The sequence below is a fragment of the Hesperophylax consimilis genome, chromosome 8 (assembly GCF_061612785.1).
Source record: "Hesperophylax consimilis isolate HC1 chromosome 8, BYU_Hcon_1.0, whole genome shotgun sequence".
NCBI lineage: Eukaryota > Metazoa > Arthropoda > Insecta > Trichoptera > Limnephilidae > Hesperophylax > Hesperophylax consimilis.
In genome coordinates this window covers 10,119,574-10,142,237 of record NC_142843.1, presented here as the reverse complement: position 1 = coordinate 10,142,237, position 22,664 = coordinate 10,119,574, and the positions used below count along the sequence as shown (strand labels likewise).

General features: G+C 33.4%; 1 protein-coding gene across 1 annotated transcript in view; it reads left to right on the top strand.

Annotated features, from left to right (window-relative positions):
• LOC149421551 (uncharacterized) overlaps positions 1-22,534 on the top strand; it is a 42,013-nt gene extending 19,479 nt beyond the window's left edge. The window contains exons 12-15 of the mRNA XM_089634863.1: positions 4,931-5,111; positions 7,871-8,120; positions 10,160-10,321; positions 16,940-22,534. Coding sequence (XP_089490989.1) covers positions 4,931-5,111; positions 7,871-8,120; positions 10,160-10,321; positions 16,940-17,134 — 788 coding nt within the window. The 3' untranslated portion in view covers positions 17,135-22,534. The remainder of the gene's footprint in view (positions 1-4,930; positions 5,112-7,870; positions 8,121-10,159; positions 10,322-16,939) is intronic.
• Positions 22,535-22,664: the final 130 nt, after the last annotated feature.

The window sequence follows — 22,664 nt, the reverse complement described above, 5'->3', positions numbered from 1 at the left end:
CGAGCAGTTTGGATATTGTCAAAAGTAGTTTTGTGTTTGAAGAGGTATGTTAGTATGTTTTTGGCATAAAGTTGCCTAATGTCCATAACACAGATTTTCCTAAAGATTTCATCCGAACTGCTTGTGATTGGTAGTTTGAGGATAATCTTTATTATAAGTTTCTGAGCTTTAGATATTGGATCAATGGCGGCAGCGTTTGCTCCTCCCCATGCTATGATACCATACTCTATTAAAGATTGACAAAGTGCATAGTAGATTGTTTTGAGCTGGCTTAGGTTGAGAAAGTTGCGAGTTTGTCTAAAAAAATAAATGAATTTTCTAAGTTTGTTTGCTGTAGAGGTTATATGTTCTTTCCACTTTAAATTGCTATCAAAAATAATACCTAAGTATTTAATTTTAGTTACCTGTTCTAAATAAGGACAATCACATATTATCGGATTTGTCAGGTTGCAAGCACAAATTTTAATTTGATTTTCTGGGTTTCTTAAGGAAGGATTAATACTAAATTCAATGTATTTAGTTTTGGTCACATTCATTGTAAGTGTATTATTGTTTAACCATCTTTTAACCACAGTTATGCCCCTGTTAGCTTTTATGTATACATCATTCCAATTGCTTGATTTGAAGAGGAGAATCGTATCATCAGCGAAACTTACAATTTTGGCATCTATTTGAAGATTACATAATTCATTTATGTATATTAAGAACAGGGTAGGACCTAAAACACTTCCTTGAGGCACGCCGTAGCTAATTGGTAATTGATTGCTATTGCAGTTGCTGATTTTCACACTTTGCTTTCGGTTTGACAGGTAATCGCTAATAATAGTAAGTTCATCACCATTTATACCAATATTAGATAGTTTTTGTAAAAGTTTAGAGTGAGAGATAGTATCGAATGCTTTGCACAGGTCTAAGAATATTGATATGCATTTTGATCCCTTGTCTAAGTTTTCATTTAGAAAATCGGTAACTGTTGCCAGGGCTTCGGAGGTGCCTTTATTTTTCCTGAATCCAAACTGGTTGAGTGATAGTATGTTATTTTGTTCAAGGTATTCAATTAGTTGATTATTAATAGTTTTTTCAAAGACTTTAGATAGTGAATTTAGTAATGTAATTGGACGATAGTTCGTTATGTCCGCTCTAGAGCCTCCTTTATGTATTGGGATTATGATTCCGTGTTTTAGATTGTCGGGGAATCGGCCTTTTAGGATGCTTAGGTTAATAAGATTTGTTAAGGGAGTGGTTATTTCTGATACAAGTTTTTTTAAGGCAATATTTGATATATCGTCCAAGCCAGTTGAAGACGAGTTTTTTAATGAGTTTATGATCAATCTAGTATCTTCATTTGAAATTTGTTTTAGACTAAAATGCAAGTTGTTGGGCAAATTTGTATTACAGCTTAGTGAACTGGAGTTGGTATGGTTTACATCGATATTTTTTGCGAGTTGTTCACCTATTTTTGAGAAGTATTTATTTGCATGATTAACAATAATATCGGGATTACTAGAAAAACTAAATATTTTATCATTTACTTTTAGTTGTTTTAAGTCATTCGTAGGATTAGGTTGAGAGTGGGTGGCTTCTTTAAGTGTTTTCCAAAGTTTTTTAGGATCATTATTACAGTTTTCTATTTTCTGTTTGTAATATATCTCTTTAGCCTTTCTTATTATTTGGGTACAAATGTTTCTATATCTTTTATAAAAGTTTCGAAGTTGTATATCATAAGGATTGTTAATAACGTTTTTGTGGAGTTTGTTACGTTTACGGATAGATTTAATAATAGTGTGGTTAATCCATGGCTTAATTGGTAAAATATTATTTGGTATATGTTTTATAATTATGTTTGTATGTTCGTTAATGGTAGTCTGTAAGTAATTGATAAAGTACGTCCAGGCGTCTTCTGGATTTGTAATGTTAAGTAATTCTGACCATGATTTACTCATCAGAGATTGACGAACACAATCATAATTGATTTGAATGATTTTTTTCTTATTTGTTGTGTTTTTATGTTTGTCTTTTCTGTTGCATGTTTGTATGGAAAGAATAGTGGTGTAGTGGTCGGTAAGTGAAGATTCATATACAATAGATATTACTGGGCAGTTGGATTTGACCATGATGTGGTCGATGCATGAAATGGAGTCTAATGTAGCACGTGTGGTAGTGTTTATGGTGCTTTGGAATCCATGGTAAGTGAGCGTATTTAAGTATTCTTGGCACTGAGGATGTTCGTTTGTGGGCAGAATATTTATGTTGAGGTCACCAGCAATAATACAATTTTTAATATTACATAATTCAGTTAAACAGTTATTAATTGATTTTAGGAATGGTGAAATATTATAAGAGGATGGAGAACGGTATATTGCTAAGATACATGTGTCATTTTTGAGAGTTATTTGCAAACAGTTTGCACCGCTGACTTGGATTTCCTTGACAGATAAACCAATCAGGTCAGTTCTGGTATAGACAACAACTCCATCATTTTGTTTAGTATGTATTGAAGTGCTGTAGTGATCATACCCTTTCAAAATTTTAGGAGCATAATTTTTTGGTATCCAGCATTCAGTAAGAATAATTATATGAAAAGAGGTTCCAATATTATCAAGTTGTAGCAAGAATTCGTCAAAATTCTTGGAAATTGATCTAATATTTTGCTGTAAGATTTGAAGAGAGGATGAGTGTGTTTGTAGTACATTTTTACAGAATTTAGGATTTGACGTCCTATAATTGGTAATACATTCCATTTTTAATAATATCCATTACAGTAAGGGTTTTCTCTAGAATTAAAAATCTACAATACCATTTTTTTAATGTCACTTTCATGTTTGACTTGAATGATTTTTTCCCCCGGACCCTTACGAACGAGTAATTTATTGGCTTTAAACCATACAAATTCGAATTTTGTTTCTTTAGCCTTTTGTTTTGCTTTCCACAGCAATTCCTTATAGTAAGGCGTAAGCACTTCACTAATATAAATGGGTGATTTTGGGTTAAGTATTTTGGCTGTATTTTTGAAAGATAAGACCATATCTCTCGTTTTCTGGTTGTAGAAATTTACTTGCAGTTTATCGGGGGCGTTAGTTCTGCGGTCCTGGGTCCTGGTCACAAGGCGTAGATCCTGCTGCAACAATGGCATACCAAGGGAATTGGCTACCCGAAGAACGGCTTCAGCTGGTTGTTCTCCCGGCCGCAATTCAACACCCGCCATTTCCACACAGTCGCAGAGATTATTTTGTTCCATAGTGGCTAGTCTGGTTTCCAGGCTTGAAATTCTTAAGTCATTCTTTATATTTATTTCACGTAAGGATTGTGTATCTTTTTGTAGGTCTTGTAGTACTTTAAAATTTGATAACAGATCTTCATATTGATTACTTATAAATTCGTTGCTTCTCTTCAGTTCCTTAATTTCGTCTTCGAACATTTTTTTAAGTTCAGTGACCTTTTGGTCAAAATGTTTGGTCAGACGAATAAAGAGCATATCATCATCGTCGGTATTTGCAGCCGAGGATGTAGACGGTGATCCTGGTCTGATTAGGCATTTTGGGCATTTCCAAGAAGTTTTATTTTTTTCTGCCATTTTTTTGTATTTGGAATCAGAGATATTGAGGCAATTATTGTGAAATGTTATTTTGCACTTGGTACACGTAAACATATACTCATCTTTATTTATTGGGTTTAGGCAACCTTCACAGTTAAGCATTGTGGTTAATAATCCTCAACGCCTAAAAAATAGTTTTCCGCAAAATTTTAGCACGAAGCGATCTCACTTTTGACCAATAGCGAGATAGGTATATTGTTTTGAATTTTGTTTAATGTCAAAGTAATTATGGACACTGATAATATGATCCTAAATTTCACTTAGATACAATCTTAAAACTTAAATAGGTGTTAACTTTTCACTTATCAATATAGGTAGCCACAGAGTAATTTTTAGACCGTTAGGTTTCACCGTTTTACACACGATTTTACAGATTTAGTTTCACTATTTTATCACTTGACTATTTCGTTTTTTTTATACTTAATTTGTTTATCACATTTATATAAGCAGCGCGAAACGCAGTGATGACACTGTGAGTAGAGTTTGACACTTTTTTGGTTTTATTACAGTGATTTTGGTGATGTTTTTTAGATTTTTATGTAGAGCGTTTGACAGTCGACTTGTAGGTAGGTAGGCTAGTTGTTATTGTGATGATTGCTTGAGCCCCAAGCCCCTTTGCCCGGTGATTCATCCCCCTCTGAAACCCCTCTCAGCGGCCCTGCCTAAAGGCTCTAATTTTGATGTACCATAATAAGACAGTGACATAGAAAACATTGTGACACAAAAAAATCCATAAGTGTTGCCCTTTTTTATCTGAATAATTCGATTTGTGAATCATTATTATTTAACACCCTAGTTGTTTTAGTACTGACTTTTAGCAGGGTAAACTTAAAATTATTCATAATTTGCTCATTCATAAATGGTGTTAACTTAATAATTTTAGGAAAATACATTTCGAAAGTTATGTTTCAAAATATAAAGATGATTTACACCTGTACATACGTTTTAAGAATATGAATTTTTTTGTCCGTATAAAAACTCGATTCTTTTGAGGAAGGTATACAAATACAAAATTGAATTTGTAACAAGCAAAACTTGCAAAAGTGTTTTTTCCTAAAATGATTAAATTAGCACCACATACAATAATTTTATGTTTACCCTTAAATATTATGAGGACAGCTTGAATTTCAGCAGATCTTAAATATTTAATGTGTCACCCCTTATAAGCAGACTCCAGACAGAATCAGAATAATAATAATTTTAAGAACCACTAATACTGAATTACCATTTTTAAGTTTGTTATAGTTAAGCGCACTTCAAGTGAAATAACACTTAAGTGCGCTATATAAATGCCATGTTATTATTATATAATATAAGTCATATAATCTGTTTCAGCTCCTCAATCGACATTGGCGGACAAAGGCAGCGACAGTGGACCACCTGCCAAGGACAATGCCTACGGAAATGTAGAACCCAATGGAAGTGTCATAATGAAGGCGCACCGCGTGATAGTGGCTGCTAGGTGTGACTGGTTCAGAAGAGCTCTGCAGTCGGGAATGAAGGAAGCCATCCATAGGTACGCAGACTCTAAGATTATGGTATTTTGTTAAAAGTTACTCTGCAAAATAAAATGTTATATTGCCTTTCAAAATGCTCTCCCTTTGTTTCTATTGATGAACTGTGGAATAGAAAACTACCTTATTTTAATCCTTCTAAGAATATGTATTTCTTCTATATATTAACTAGATATAGGTAAGATATACCAGAGCCGTACAAGAACGTAGGATACTATTTATGCTCCCACCGCCCATGTAGAAGGTCGAAGCACACAGGATGCAATTGCAAAATTATCTAGCCTTGTTCATAATTCTTTATATAAATCATTAAAATGCATCGGAATTTTCGTAAAACTCAAAAAAGCGTTCAATAGCATATCACATGATAAATTTTTAAGTAAATTAAGTAATATTAGATTAAATGGTACAGCTCTATGGATAAATAACTACCTTTTCCAACCCCAAGTGGTAGAAATCAACGATGTGCTTAGTCAGCAAAAAATAAGTAATTTTGGTATACCTCAAGGTACAGTCCTGAGACCGTTACTATTTATCATCTATGTTAATGACATTTTTATACAAAAGCTAAATGGTAAAATAATATCTTACGCTGATGACACTGTCATAATAATTGAAGGCACTGACTGGAATACTATTAATAATCTACCAAATACTGGTATCAATATATTGAAAAACTGGTTTGATAAAAATTTCCTGTCCTTAAAGACTGAAAAAAACAACATTTACCCCATTCTCTATCAATAAATTTAAATTAAAACCAGAATTAATAATTGTAATATACCAATGTAAATGTAGCAGAACTAATTGCAATCAAGCATGTTCTATACTTAATCCAACTTACAACATTAAATACTTTGGGTATATATAGATCAAGATTTTAAATGGAAAACACGTATTTGTTAACTTGTCAATAGAATTAGGAAATGTCTTTATATTTTTATAAGACTAAGAAATATACTTAGACTAGAAAACCTAAAGAGAGTATACTATGCAATTGTTCAATCCACATTACAATATGGTATTATTGGCTGGGGAGGAACATATGAAAATATTTTATATCCAATTAAAATAGTTCAGCGATATATAATTAACCTTTTAACCGCGTTAATTTGCTCCGTTTTATCTATACCCGTACGCGGTACATATTTTCAAATACCTATGCACGCAACTAAATGTCAAATGAAAGCATTCTGGCACGATTTATTGGACTATATAGACAGAACAGATTATTCTCCACAATATGATAACAAATCCTCGTGTGTCAGCACTCTTAGATGTTTATAAAAACAAAAACATAAAATTTAATACAAAGACGTACCATATCTTTTGAATGTGGTCCCGCCATTCACTCGGCGTGTGTGTACTTAGGCCACTGCGTTGATAGACACAAGTGGGACACCATGAGCACTTATCATTTTTAGTTATGAAAACTTTTTCTAAAACTGAACATTTAAATTTTATGTCACATAATATAATAACAAAATTGGACTAACGCCATCCGTTGACAAAATTGTAAACTATGGCACTCGAAGGCGCAAAGAGGCTCACTTGATTATCGATGTTTTTTAATGAAATACAATTTTATTTTCGAGAAATTCTTGTAGATGTCAGCATCGTGATAGTTCTACTAATTTTCAAGCGAGCGGGAAATAAATTTATGTCGAATGACCGCTGGAATATCGGCATTCAAAATTTCCGTATCAACTGTTGATACAGCCGCGTATGAGTATGGACTTTTTGCCGTAACAACAGTTGATACGGCCGCGTGCAAAGAGTTAAGGAATCACTTAAAAAAATCATCTACATTTTCTACCGAAATTGTCTTTTCAATATTCAATGTAGGTACCCACAATAGACAAAATGTATAAAAAATATTCAATTCAACAAATTTTTGGAAAAGCAATTAAATAATTTATAATTCAATATATCAGCAAGATATCAGAATAATATTAAAATCCCAAAATTTAATACCAAACACATTCAAAATACCTATCTCTATCTAGGTACAACTTACTTTAACAACCTTCCTTTAAATCTAAAGATTATCGAAAATATTCATAAATTTCAGCTAAAATTGAAAAATTATCTTAGAGTCCACATATCCGTTATTATTTTTTTTTAAATCTTAAAATCTACTATTCATAAAACTTGCGTTTTTATTACTCATCTTTTTGTTATTATTTACAATGTATTAATTACTGACATAATTTAGTATAATTGAGCTACAATTCCCTCACCAAGAGCCATGTCTTTTTACGGTGAGGAAAGGCTATTTTTTTTGTTTTTCATAATAATACTGTATGACATGTAAACATTGTATATTCATTGCAAAAAATACAAATATTAAATAATAAAAATAAAAGTAGGCTCATATGATGTAACTCGACAAATGGAATTGATTGAGCGCTGTAAAGCCAAAATATTGTATCTATAGATATGGCATATTGCCAAAACACGGGCGCCATGGTATGTATTGCAGATCTTCAACAAATTTTGCCAGCTTCACCTTTCTCATGGTGCACCGGAGTGTTGGTCTCAAGGAAAGACTTAGCAAGATTGATAACTATTAAAAGCATCTTTAAACAAAAATAGACCCATTAACAAACACGTTAAAGCAACCAATATCTATTCTATTTATATTTACCTAGAATACACTTTAGTGCTTGACTCCAGTTCCAGAGTATCCTATCTGATCACTAGCCTTCCCAACATAGGATAGGAGAAGAAGCTTATAAAGTTAATTAATTTCCATTTGCAGGCGAATTGTCATCTACGACACCACTCCCGCCCTCTTCCGCAAGCTGCTGGCGTACCTCTACACCGGCAAGCTGGACACAAGGATCACCACCGGGGAGCAGTTGATTGAGCTGGTTCTGCTCGGTGACAGATATGAACTGGATGCCATGAAGCACTCCTGCGAAAGGGCCCTGGCTGGGAGGCACCTGGACAAAGATACTTCCTTTTATTATCTCAATATTGCCGACCAATATAACGCCACTTTTCTGAAGGTTAGTCTCCAAACATGTTTTGTTATAATATAAGGCGAATCGATTTACCGTTTTTTGCCAGTACCAGTATAAAATTTTCATTATATAAAAACTTATAATATGTTTTTATATAATGCTGATGAAGGTTCAGGGTGAACCGAAACCGGTTGGTTTTATATATTGAAAATATATACAATAAAGTGGTATTGAAAACAATGTTATTTTATTCTTATTATTAAAAAAGTATTAGTTTTTGATTTGAAATTATATTTATTTTTTAGATTATTTATGGAAAATTTAACATAACTTAGTGTGTGTGTTCTGCCAATTTATGGAGCGTAAATAACTTTATAATACTTCATTATTACGTCAAATATCAAATTTCAGACTTGTCAGACGTGTAATATTGTCGTTGAAAACCTTAAAAGCCATCCAGATAGTAAAATAATTCACGAAAGTTTATCCTGTAACCTGTAATTCCTCGAAACAAATACATATTATTGTGTGACACCTCAATTTTAACCAATATTCTTATGCTTATTTTTAATTATCGTAGATCACTGATGTCATGTCAACCCGATAGAATTGTGTTGAGGGCGTGTCTGTGTGTCAAAAGTGAGCTCATTTGTCCTTTAGTTTTGTTGAAATTGAGCTGTCGAATTTCGAATTTCTTTTTTTGAACCGATATTCATCATAATTGGCTTATCTGGGGCTTAGGAGTATTTTCTTAAGTCGGTATCACACTTCTCTTAATTTTCAGTTCAGTGATTTCAACCCTGTCTAAGAGCGCCCTCAAACGAGATACTTTGTCACGGTGACAATTGCGAACATAAAAATCCATTATGGTATATGGCGGTGCACACACGAGCGATACAACAGTTGGGAGATTTAAAAGAAACTTTGTATGAATATTGGAATAGTTTGAAACTGTCTTAGTTAAACTTAGGGGGCATTTCACTATCTCTGATTATGTTCTGACTAAGCACTAATCCGCGGATTAGTCATTTTTTCGTTTTCACTATATCTGAATAACGCTAACGCTCGGGTTAAAGTTCGATTTGACTAATCAGTGCTCGAACCTCACGTTAGGCGCTATTCCTCGAATCAAAGATGGCGTCAAAACATTCCGAGTTTGACAGCGGAGAAGTGAGTCGAATTTTGTTGCGAATTATTATGGATACCGAGGTTTTTGATTTACAGAAGCAGGTGAAAGGGCGGCGATGCGAAGGCCGCGAGTTTTAAGAGCTCGAATGAATTTGAATGCTTTTATGATCCATCCTGAATTATTTGATTGTGTTCAAAATAAGAAAAAATGTATTAAATCGACACGAATCTATCTAAAATGACCTGATAATCAACATAACATAACCAAAAAAATGCACACTTTGCGGTGTGCGGACTGTGGCGGGAAACTGGATGACGGCGTTGACCACAGATCAATTGGCGTTGACGCTAGCATTCCATAGACATTGCGGCAAAACATGACAGGCGTGGCAAACATTCGGCGATGTTGCCAGACTATTTCGAGTGTTATCTATCCGGAAGCTCGGCAACAATGGTGAAACGGTCGCCGTTGAATAACGAAGTTATTCTGATCTTTTAAGCCAGCCAACGGCTAGCTAGTCAGATATTTAGCCCGACATAGTGAAATACCCCCTTAGTATAACTATTATTTATGTACCTCTTATGTCTGTCTCGACACAGGAATTTCCCAGTGAGAGGGGCATTGAAAAATCGATTATAATAATTATGTTTTATCATGATATATACTAAATTTACAAACAGGGTATTGGTTCTACATATATAAACACACACTTCACCACAATCTATACATCTGCCCTGATGATGAATACTGTAACGCTGTCCAAAACGTTACCCAAAGACATAATGACCCAACTTAATACCCAAAAATAAATCACAATAATACTTTTGGCCATGAAAATCTCTAATTTTATCCAAATGATTTATGTATTTCAACCCTGTCGAAAATTGAGACAACACTTTATTCAGCTTTCCGCCATTTATAACAAATAAATATTATAAAATAATATTTGTTCCAGGATGCATGCATCAGGTACATAGCCTGCACCGGGCTGACAAAGTGCGAGCTATTCGCAGACCTGCCCCGGCAGCTGCAGACAGATATCCTCAAATCGTCAGCCAATTGGCCCCTGGACGAGGAGGGGTTGCAGTTTCTGCTCGGAAGCACCGCCATCGATGATGTTAGTTAACACACAATTATTTTTTTTTTTATTAAAATTTTTACAAGTCCTACATAATGAGCGTTTTTATAATTCCTAAGGTTAACGGCACGTCAATGGTGTTTCATTTCTTTAATACGTGTGACGAAGAAGTATGATAATGATTACATTTTTTTTTTGGAGAAAACAAATATTTTATTGTTATAATTTGGTTGTACGCTACACCACTATTATTAAAAGGTTCGGGATTATTCATATAAATGATACTCCGAGATTGATTACTATGTTTATTGTTAACCGAGTACAAAGATTACGGATACGTGGTTACTAGTTACACGCTGAGATATGAGAGGGAGATCGAACTAAAACATGGGCTTTTATACATCTGTTATACATATGTCTCGCTCTACACTGTGCTTTTGTGCTAAAAACCAATAAATATATTTTGGATTTTTTTTTTCATTGAGGGGGAGGGGGTTGACAGCAAAATTCAAAAGTTAAGGTTTCTGTTATCATTAATAGATGTCGTACATTAAAATAAAAATAAAAAATAAGATATATTTGTCTAAAGACACTGTCTAGATTGCATTTAGTTCGGGTTGAATCATGCGATCATACGATAGCTGCCAATAAAAATGTGCGGTGAGAAAAATGAAGACAATGTTGGTAGTTCTTATTCGAAGTATGATACAGTTAAATATGACCGAAGGAGATAGGGTCCCATTAGCTCAGTTGGTAGAGCGGTACCCCGGCAAGCAAGGGTCCTGGGTTCGAGTCCTAGATGTGACTGTATCTTTTTCTGTTTCAAATTTTCGTTTGGGAATCGCTGATATTGTCTTCAATTATTAAATATTGATTAAAATGGATTCATAATAATCGTATGTTAAGTTAAAATTGCGAGTATATTATCGATGGTTTATATTCAAAATATATCCAAATTTGCTTGAAAATGTCTTGAGTACTGAAATGTACTAAACATTGCCTACATTTTTTGGGTTCAAATATTGCATATCCTAAACCTACCATCCCAAAAATACAGACATATTAAAATGTATTGTTAATCCTCCGGGTAATATATTTATGTGCACATATATTGTATCTTCTTAACAACATAATGTATCTTACAAAGGTCAATGCCAAAATATTGTATTTACATCAGATTCAAATACCATAAAATGCAAATAAAAACTTATTTTTATAACATAAGTTTTCATGTTGTCTATGGACAAGTGAAAACAACAGCTGATTCTGACAGATCCATATTTAATGACAAAAGTAGTGAAATTTAAGCAAATTTAGCAAGTAATCAAAGTTGAAACATATAAACTAGTGAAAAATTAATCAAAATAATAGTGTATTTCGTGTTGACAGTGCGAAACAACTTTACATATTGCCCTGAAAAATTACGCATAACGAATTCACTGTCATTGTAAGCTATAACCACAGACAATTTATGTTTTTGAATTTTTTAAATCTTTTTGAATTTGTGAAGAGGTTTTTTTTTGTCATAGACAAATAAGTTAAATTAATTTTAACTCAATAAGGGGTATTTCTGAACAACTATAAGAAACCTACCTACAAACTAAGATATAAATCAACCAAAATGTCTAAAACTCGCAAGGTTTGCAGTGCAAAGAAAGATACATCTTCACCTTTAGCAACCACGTCTGGCCCTATTGATTCACCGTCGGCGCATCAGTCAATGATTAACATTGACACTGACTCATTAATCAATTTTTTTGAGTCGAAACTTGAAATCATGCGCACTGAAAACAAGAAAGCAATTGACGCTGTTCAGTTAAAATTAGATGCGCTATCTAACGAGTGGAAGGACCAATACACAAAAATTCTGGGATGTGTGAGCGTTCTCCAAGAAGAAAACTCAAACCTCCGGCAAGAAGTCCAGTCACTCCGAGATGCACAAGATGAGATGGAGCAGCGCAGCAGAATATGCAATGTAGACATCCATGGGATTCCCGAAGCAAAGGGCGAAAATTTGATGACATTAATAGAGAAAATAGGATCCAACATTAACGTCCCGCTTCCAAGTAGCTATGTGGTTTCTGCGCATCGCGTCGCTCGCGGCCACTCCTCGCCCTCCAACCGTCCGCGCAATATAGTCGTACAGCTATCCACAAAACGACTTCGTGATGATGTCATCGCTGCAGCAAGGACTCGCCGCGGCCTTACCACGGAACAATTAGGATTTGGTGCTCCCACCACCAATTTTTATATAAACGAGCACCTTACATTGAAAAATAAAATCCTATTTGCCAAAACACGAGCCGCCGGAAAAGCTAACGGCTTTAAATACATATGGGTGCGGAACGGCAGTATTCTGGCGAAGAGAAACGATCTCTCTCGGGTTTTCACCATTCGCCGTGAGGGAGACCTTCAAAAGATAATCACACATGATCAGCAAAACATGTGACTTCAAACATGTTACTGCTGTCTTTGGTATCCGCTTTCTCACAGTATTCTGTATCCTGTAATTTGTTTCTTTCAAAGCTACTTTATATTTTTGTTTAGCGCGCAATATCCCTATAACTTTAAACCAATACCATGTTTCTCACATATTCATTCACATTCTAAAATGTCAACATATTTCACATTCATTGATCTAATAAGTAGTCTATGTTTTTTATGTAATTTCGAAGCCTCATATGCCCTGCATAATGTATCACTCGTGCGATTGTGGAATATGTCAAACGGCACTCCCACTCTGGTGAAATGATCTCATCATCATCTATAACCGTTTATTACCAGAACTGTGGTGGTATTAGGACCAAAACCCAGGAGCTACTAATTAATGTATTATCGAATAACTACGACGTTATAGTTATAGTTGAAACATGGCTTGTAGCAAATATAAATACTGCTGAATTCATAGATTCGCGTTACACGGTATTCCGACGTGACAGGGACCGTACACTCACTGGTAAAATGGATGGAGGCGGTGTTTTGGTAGCAGTGCGCAAGGAGCTTGCATCTTCCCGGCTCGATGACTGGGAAAATGGTCAAATCGAACAAATCTTCATTTCTATTCCGGTAAGGTCTTTCAATCTCATCATATGTGCAGTATACATACCTCCTGCCTCACAACCTACGGTCTATGATACGTTCTCCAAAAACCTGGAATCTGTATATTCATCACAACCAAATAATACTTTTTGTGTACTAGGAGATATGAATCTACCAACTCTGACTTGGTCATTTTCCGAAAACAGCAGTCAAGGTCTCGCCTCCTCAAATACGGCTGCATCGAAAACGTTGCTTCAAGCAATGTCATTGATGGACTTATTCCAATATAACTGTATACCTAACCATAATGAAAAATACTTAGACCTCGTATTCTACAGTCGTGAAACAAATGTTACACGTAGCAACAACCCTCTCATCTCAGAGGATAGACACCACCCAGCCCTTGAATTTGATATATCCTTCGTAATTCAACCAAAAATCAAAAACAAAATACAGCGTAGGCGCAATTTCAGGAAAGCTAATTATGCTCAGATTAATGAGGACATTAATTGTATTGATTGGTTATCTGAAATCGCAAATTTATCAGCCGAAAAAGCAGTAGATCGATTCTATTTAAAAATAAACAATGTAATTGATAAGCTTATTCCAGTATTGGCACGACGAAATGACAAATTCCCCATATGGTTTACTCCAGAACTTATTAGGTTATCAAGGAAAAAAGATAAAGTCTGGCTCAAATGGAAGACATATAAAGGTCTTTCTGATTATCGTGAATTTTCCTTCTTACGTGCTACATACAAAAAATTGACTTATGAAACCCGAAGGTTATTTTTTGACAACATCGAAAGTTCATTTCAAAATAACATCAAAAGCTTTTGGTCATACATATCCTCATTAAAATCGTCTGATGGATACCCTGCTGCAATGTCCTTCGAAGGGCGCAAATCTGACGATGCCCAGGAAATTTGTGATATGTTCTCTGAATTCTTTAAGTCAACATTTGAACCTTCCTCTATCAATGACCCAATTATTAACATTGACCAACTTGAGGAAGTTCAGGACTCTGGACTTGCGCACATTCACACAATTAAACTAACGGAAAAAGAAGTGCACTCGAGTTTAAAATCGATGGACATAAACAAGGGTGCGGGTCACGATGGAATACCGGCGTTTTTCCTTAGATCTGCTGCGTCGTCACTGTGTGTGCCGCTTACCATAATATTTAATAAATGCCTGAGTGATGGAGTTTTCCCTGATAGGTGGAAGTTGGCATATATTATACCGGTCCACAAGGGTGACTCGCGTCAAAGAGTGGAAAACTATAGACCAATATCCATTCTCTCGGCGATCCCTAAACTATTGGAAAGACTTGTCCATAACAATATATATCCCCAGCTTGCTGCCAAAATTACTGAACAACAACACGGGTTTGTAAAAGGCAAATCTACCATGAGTAATTTACTTATTTACTCAAATTTCTTATTTACTAGTATGGATCGAGGCCACCAGGTAGATGCAATATATTGCGATTTCAAAAAAGCTTTTGACAAGGTTGACCACCTTATTCTTATCAAAAAAATTATGTACAACGGAATTAGAGGAAATTTATTACGTTGGTTTATCTCATATTTAACAAAAAGACAACAAGCCGTATCATTACGAGGACACACTTCTACATGGGAACCAGTTACTTCTGGCGTGCCTCAGGGGTCAATCCTGGGTCCGCTGTTGTTTATTCTTTTTATTAACACTGTTACTAAATGTTTCGTGCATTGTTTATATCTTTTGTACGCTGATGACATAAAAATATTTGCCATTGTTCGGAATCTAAACGATTGTCTGCTCATACAAAGCGACTTAGTAAGGTTCGAAACGTTTTGCAATGAAAACAAAATTTACCTAAGCTACAATAAATGTAAACAAATAAGTTTTACTAAAAACCACAACGCTATCAAACACAATTATTGTATTGGTAATTATTTACTCGAGCGCGTTTACTGTATAAGAGATCTAGGCGTTCTTTTTGATTCCAAACTCCACTTCGATGCGCACATTGATAATATTGTGAATAAAGCTTACAGCATGCTAGGATTTGTCATCAGAAACAGCCGTGAATTTCGAAAACCTGAAACATATCTTCTTCTTTACCACACTTTGGTCCGTTCTCAACTTGAATACTGCACCTCCATATGGAATCCACTTTACGATATCTATAAAGAAAATATTGAAAGTATTCAAAAGAAATTTCTGCGTTGCCTCAATTACAGAATGAGCGCACCCAAACGCGGGTACATAAATATGCTCTCGAGTTATAAAGTCTCCACTCTATCTAACCGGCGAACATACCTTGATCTCATGACTCTGTATAAAATCTGTAACAACGTTATTGACTGTCCCGACTTACTGAAATTAATAAACTTCAAAGTACCACCCAGAGTAACAAGGCTTAACGACTTATTCCACATTAGCAGGACGCGTACAAATGCTGGTGTCAGGGATCCAATCAGAAGAATGTGCGAATCACTTAATCAGAACCAAAACCTCAAGGACTCTGACTTATTCTTTGATACACGCACTACTTTTAGTAGAAAAATGAAGACTGTTTTCCTACAAAGTTCACAGTAAAAAACTTAGACATACTTGTTTAAATATGTATATATTTTTTAATTTCTGTTTAACATTGTTTATCTATTTATATATATATATATATTTTTTTTTTTTTTTTTTGTTTTACTCTCTAAATTTTTTCAAAAATAATTTGTAAATTCTTATAAGGATATTGCGCATTTCTTTCATATCTCTATTGTAAAATAATATTCTTATGTATATATTTTTCCCCTATTTATAAGTCAAAATATTTGTAAATGTTTTTAACTGCTGTTTAAGTTAATTCGTGAGAAATAGTTTGGATGCAGGTAAATTCTCTAGTTGATGTTTTGTATATTCTTGTCAATTGATATCTGTATCTGTTTTTTCTCCTAAATAAAAAAAAAAAAAAAAAAAAAAAAAAAAAACACAAAATCTAATTTTCCAAGGTTTAAAAAGCTTTCAATTTCAGTTTTCTCATTACTATGATTTATGGAGATACAATATTTAACCCAAAGCCATCATTACGTAATTTTATTGCTAAGGGGCCGTTCAAGTATTACGTAAGCAGATTTATTACAATTATTTACCCCCTCTTCCCCCTTGTCACCAAAAGTAAGCAAATCTCTTACCCCCCCCCTCCCATGCTTGCGTAAATATTGGTACCTATATGCATTTTTCTGTTAATGTATTCTGTTTTTTAAGCGAGTACCTAAACGTATTAATTATTTGTGGGAATCCCCGAATATGTATTCGGTTTTCAAACATAGACAATGTGTGGGTTGCCAATGTGTAAAAAAAATAACTACTGCTGAGCAGTGCTGACGTAATCACTATCTCGACCCCCCCATGTCATCAAAAATAAGCAAAGCAAAGACCCCCCTGCCCCCCTATAGTGCTTACATAATACTTGAACGGCCCCTAAGCATGTTTTTCAAATTTTGTCCATATGTATTCTCATTGTTATTTAAGTGTTTCCGGGTTACATGAAACTTACAAAAATAGCTTGAAATCAGTTATAAATAAATAATTTTAGTTGATAACTCTCAATCTAAATTGTTTCTTCTGTAGGGCTCCAACTCGGAATGCAGCAGTGTTGAGGAGATATCCATCGATAGAACGCGTCTTAACGACTGTCTGGCTCACTTGCGAGACGTGCTGGGGCCACACGTTCCGCTGGACGAGCTCAACCGCATAGCCCTGGCGGCGGACTGCGATGCCAACCGAGCCGTCAACTTCTACTATTCACAATCAAGAGAGTCATAAACTTCAATATGCAAATTACTAAAATCTAAATAATGTACACGGGAGACAGACTCCCCACTGCGACATAATTCTCCGGAAAGTATTGAATACCGACCGGAAACTGGTCATTTTTTGACTTTGCTTCAAAAACACGCCTGGTAAATTTATCTAATGAATACTGTTTTCACTTTTCTACTATGATGTCTTTGAATGTTGGCACTTGCATGCTTGCAAACTAATGATATAACATTAAAATTTGGCAAATGTTGATACTTGCAAACTAATGATATAACATTGCCAAAAATATATACATATTATGTTGGTACTTATGTACTTGCAATCTACATAATGATTTAAAATTTGCCCTTTGTTGGTACTTTCTTGCAAACTAATATAACATTCGCCATGAAGTTGGTACTTTCTTGCAAACTAATATAACATTCGCCATGAAGTTGGTACTTACTTGCAAACTAATATAACTTTCGCCATGAAGTTGGTACTTACTTGCAAACTAATGATATAAAATTTTCCATTTTTGTAATTAACACACTCAATCCATTCAATTCCATTTTTGTAATTAACACATGATCTCGCAATCATGATACATAATATTTTTTTCTAAAGTTAGCATTGTTTCTGAGTATTGTTGTTTTTGTACATTTGTGAATAATAATTTATGAAATGCGTAACGATTCATTTGGTGATTGCTGTTAGTAAAGTTTTACCGAAAATAAAAGCAATAATTTGTTTTATTGGTTAAACAAAATAGGCACAGTTCAATGAGATGATTTTATTTATAAAAAAAAAAACAAACAAATTTTAATGTTTAATTTTTAACACAAACAGTTAACAAAAGAAATCTTTGTATGAAGAGAAAAATTTAACTGATAAGATTTACATATTTTTTACGTCAGAGATAATCTGTGATTACAGTAATGCTATGTAACATGCGGTTACAATGCATTAGAATCACAAAATGTATATACATTATGTATATATGTACAAGCGAGGTTCAAATTAAGCTTAAAATTGTTTTTTTTTATTATTATGTATAACTGATATGCTGAGGAAAGTACTGTTTCAGCAATGATCTCTGTTTTATTTTTCCTACAGCCTTACCAAATTTTTAATTTTATTTTTATTTATTCTGTGATATACCTTTTTAAAGGTGGCTTTCTTTGTTAAGTATTGTTTTAGGAGTTGTATAGTCAAAGCAGTTTATTCGTGTCAGTTTGTTGCTTTGAGTAAGGTTGGACTGTATTGTTTTAATTTTAAATATATTCTTGTTGATCAAATTAATTAATTTGATCATTCAGCCAACACCTGTAAATTTACCATTCAATAGTTTTGTATTATGTATTAAATTGTAATACAGTATTCTCTCTCTGTAGTCCACTGCTCGATTATCCAACAATTACTGTAATCCGCTGTTATTTTGACTAGTTGACAGCACAAAATCAAGCTGTATAATTCTCCAGTATTTGTATGACAAATTGAGTAGTCCGTCGCTTGCCTAGTTTCGAGCACCAGGCTTAATTACTATATCGCCGGATACCAGCTATACCAGCTGGTAATTTTAGCAGACACCAGGGTTCTTTATTGTTATTTTAGAACATTTCCGTTCCTCTGTGTATTCTAGCAACCCTTGGTGTTCGTTGTTCGTTCTATTCTGCCTTGCTTGAATAAGTTTACAAAATTGAGTCTTCTCACAATCTCGTACAAGTACAAGTTTAAAATTTAAATATTTTGTATGTATGCACTATAATCCTCCGCTTTCACTAATTTGACACTTGCCCAGTTTATGGGGTGACGGATTAGTGGGAGAGTACTGTAGTAAAATCATAATACATTGAATATTTCATAAGTTTATTTAACATGCGGCAACATTGAAACAATAAGTGAGCACAAACGATGTGACATTTTTTGAGAAGTCGGTGCTTGAATAGGGGGTGATCCTTTCATGAAATGTGAACTTTAAAATAATGTTACTGCATTGACAATTATTATAATTATTGAGATCTGCGTACCCGTCGCCAGAGTGGAAAATAAGTCCAATTTTAAACTTGTAAAAGACCACCTTTTCAGATATGAAATATTGCTTAAAATGGCCTTAGTTGTGTATGACCCCAAACTACACTACTCCTTCCCCGACGTCTTGTGATCTCTTATTTAAAGAAAATAATATCAATCAATATATATTATAAAAGTAAGTGTACAATGTACGAGTCCCGGTACGATCAAGAGAGTTATATGGTCTGGTAGCCCTCTTTCCCCCATCCTTGAAGAAGGACTGGAAGTTTCGCCCTCTAGAAATTTCTAGAACTGTCCAGAACATTCTAGAGCATTCCACAACATTCCAGAACATCCTGGAACATTCTGGAATTTTCGGGAATAGTCTGGAACGTTCTTGAACATCTGAAATCATAATGAAATAAAAACGAGATTACATGCCGTTTCCTGATAAAGTTTTAGCAAATTCGTAATCGTGACAGTACTTTAATAAAATAGTATAAAATAGTCACTATTCGCGTCTGTCTGTTTGTGCGCTTATTTCTCCTAAACTATGCAACGGAGTTTGATAGGGTTTACACCATCATTTTGAAAGTTTCTTCCGGAAGGTTTATATATAATACATGGATATTATATTTATTGAAAGGAGAGAAAAGCTGAGCAATTCCGGATACACGTCAGCTAGTAATTATTAAATCAATAACTCATTTTTATAAATTAAACCATCAGCAGTGTGATTTTTAAAATTAAATTAACTTAACACCAAATAGTACCTATTATTATATTTGTGTGAAAAATGACATTTGTGAGATTTTAATGTATTTGAATGTAATTTTTTTTTAATAAAGGTTTTTGATATCTAGATGTGATCCAATATTATGAATCTTTGATACTTCTATCGAGTGTTTCTCTCGAGTTTTTATTCCATTTAAAATATTTATTAATGTGTTTATTCTACTATTAGATGGTAAATTTACTATAGTTCAGATTACTAATAATTATTGCTCCAACTTTTTAAAATGTATTTTGAATGTCACAATGTCGTTACTATGGTAAGAAATCATCCATTAAAAATTAGTCAAGAAAAATGTTATCTCAATGCATTTCTGAATACAGAGTGTCCGGGGTAAAGTGCACTAACTTCGGGAGGTGATTCTACATGATGGTAGATGTAAAAAGAATAAATAACGTTTTTTCAAAAATCCATTTTTTTCCATTCAATGAATTTCGTATGAACATATTTCGTTGGAATTTCGAAAAAAGTTTTTTTTTTTCACCTCTCGAAGTTTGTGCACTTGTACAATATTTTATTTTCCAGTTAAAGTTTATGTTGTGCTTATATTGATTGATGTTCTAACATTCCTTTTTTATGTATTTATTTAAAAACTAAAACAGTATTATTTTATACTCCAGTAGGAATTTAGTTATAGACAGGAGATTCTCACATATTTTTACTGTGGTATATTTATATAATACATTTTACTGTATATCCATCACCATTTTTATTGCATCCATATTCACTGTTTATGAACCACTCCCTCAATCAGCCATTGTGCAAGTAATTTTTGTGGGTTGATTTTAGTTCACGTAAAATGTTCACCACGTTATTACGCATTGAATTGTTATTTAGAAGTTGTTGACTTGTTAATAAAATATTTGTAAAGTTCGTAATATTGTAATCGCCTAAAAATATTTAGCATACTTTTTATACTTCTTGGCACCTAACTGGAAAATATTAATTTGAAACTTATCAACGTTCAAATAATACTTATTGCACTAAAAGGCCTTGTGCATAATATATCTATAATTTTCTTGTTATTCCATTGTTTTTTTTTGTAATTGGAACAGAGTGACAATTCGCTAAAAATCGTTACCGCTGTTTGTTCAATAACAAATAAATAAAGTACCTACTTACCCACAAGTGTAATAAAATAAATCCATAATACATTAGTGGATTCTGTGAGTAGGTCCCCTGTTCTATATTTGTTTTTAGGCCCAGTTGTTGGTCAAAGATCCCCATTAAACGCTGATTCTATGTGCGTTTCTGCTTAAGGCGAAGCTTAATGCCAAATCACTATTTTGATTAATCTTTATAACGAATTGGTGTACATTATGAATACCAAAAAATATGCTTTAGATAAATTGAAAGTTTTCCTATAATTTCGAAAATACTAGTAAAAAAATAAATTACTCAATAAAAAATATAAATGTAAACTACTAAAAAAATTATTTTTCAATACAAATGTATGAACGCGTAAAGGAAACAACTTTAAAAAATACAGTATTATAGCTAAGTTTCACTTGATTAACTTTTTTGCTTTCTTATAAAATTATTTACAAAATAAATAAAAACTAAAAAAAATAAAATAAAAACTAGTTTTGTGGTTGAAATCAAACGTTTCTAGACTCCATTTGTCAAGGGATTTTAATGCCTATTACCTACAATATAAGGTATACCAAGAATATACACATCTTGTAGCTTCCTCTTAATATCAAATTGTAATAAGCTTTGTTCTAAAACTGAAACGGACTTGGAATCGACATTTGAGGGAAAACTTTCAACTGTCAAAAAAACAAAATGGCGCTAAATGGCCATTTGATGACTTTGTCACACGTGAATTTCTGCAAAACAACTGGGCCTTATACTAAAGGTTGAGAAATATAATGTAGGTGTATCAAATAAATTGTGCTAGTCATAAAAAAATAATTGGATGATGTGCCTGAGAATTATGAAGTTTTTTCAAATAGGATTCACGCTTCACAAGAAGCTTCATAATTGTATAGACTGATGGATTTTTAATAAATTATCTCTGTATGATATCTGTACTTCTAAATTAATTGGATTTTTTCTTGTACGTAGTTTCGGTTAGCATACATTAATAATATTGTAGAATAATACACTTTTTACTGAACTCCACTTACTTCTTATGATAAGAATCTATTTGAAAAAAATAAATTTTCGCAACCAAAGAACGAAAGAAAATCGTATGAAATATATTTGTAGAAGACTACTAAAATTTTAAAGAAAATGCTTTTTAGAGTCAAAAAGAATTTTTTATAAAATACAAGTAAATTGTGTGACGATAACAAGGATGCTTACACGGTTTAGTTAGAAAGAGTTATGGTGGGTAAACGGATTAGGTCACATTAACAATAAATTATACGGTCTCTAACATCAGCTTACCAGGAAAAAGAAATTGAGCTTTATATTATTTTGTTGTAAATGAATAGAATTTGATTGCAATGTTGCAAATGGTCTCTATTCATAATAATATTTTGTAACATTTTATTACTAGTCATTTTGTAAGATATATATTACATATATACATATGTGTATGCTTTGAACTATGAAAATTTTTATATTACCTAAAATTGCACATTTTTTGCCTTTTTTGAAATAATAATATGTAATGCCACTTGGTTTCTTGTTTTATTTCTATTTTTTAACTGCTCAAGCCCGTATCTATTTGATGTGAAAAATTTGTGTCCATTAAGCGCTGGCATATCCAATTAGTTATCAGATATGTCGGCCCACTGTGTC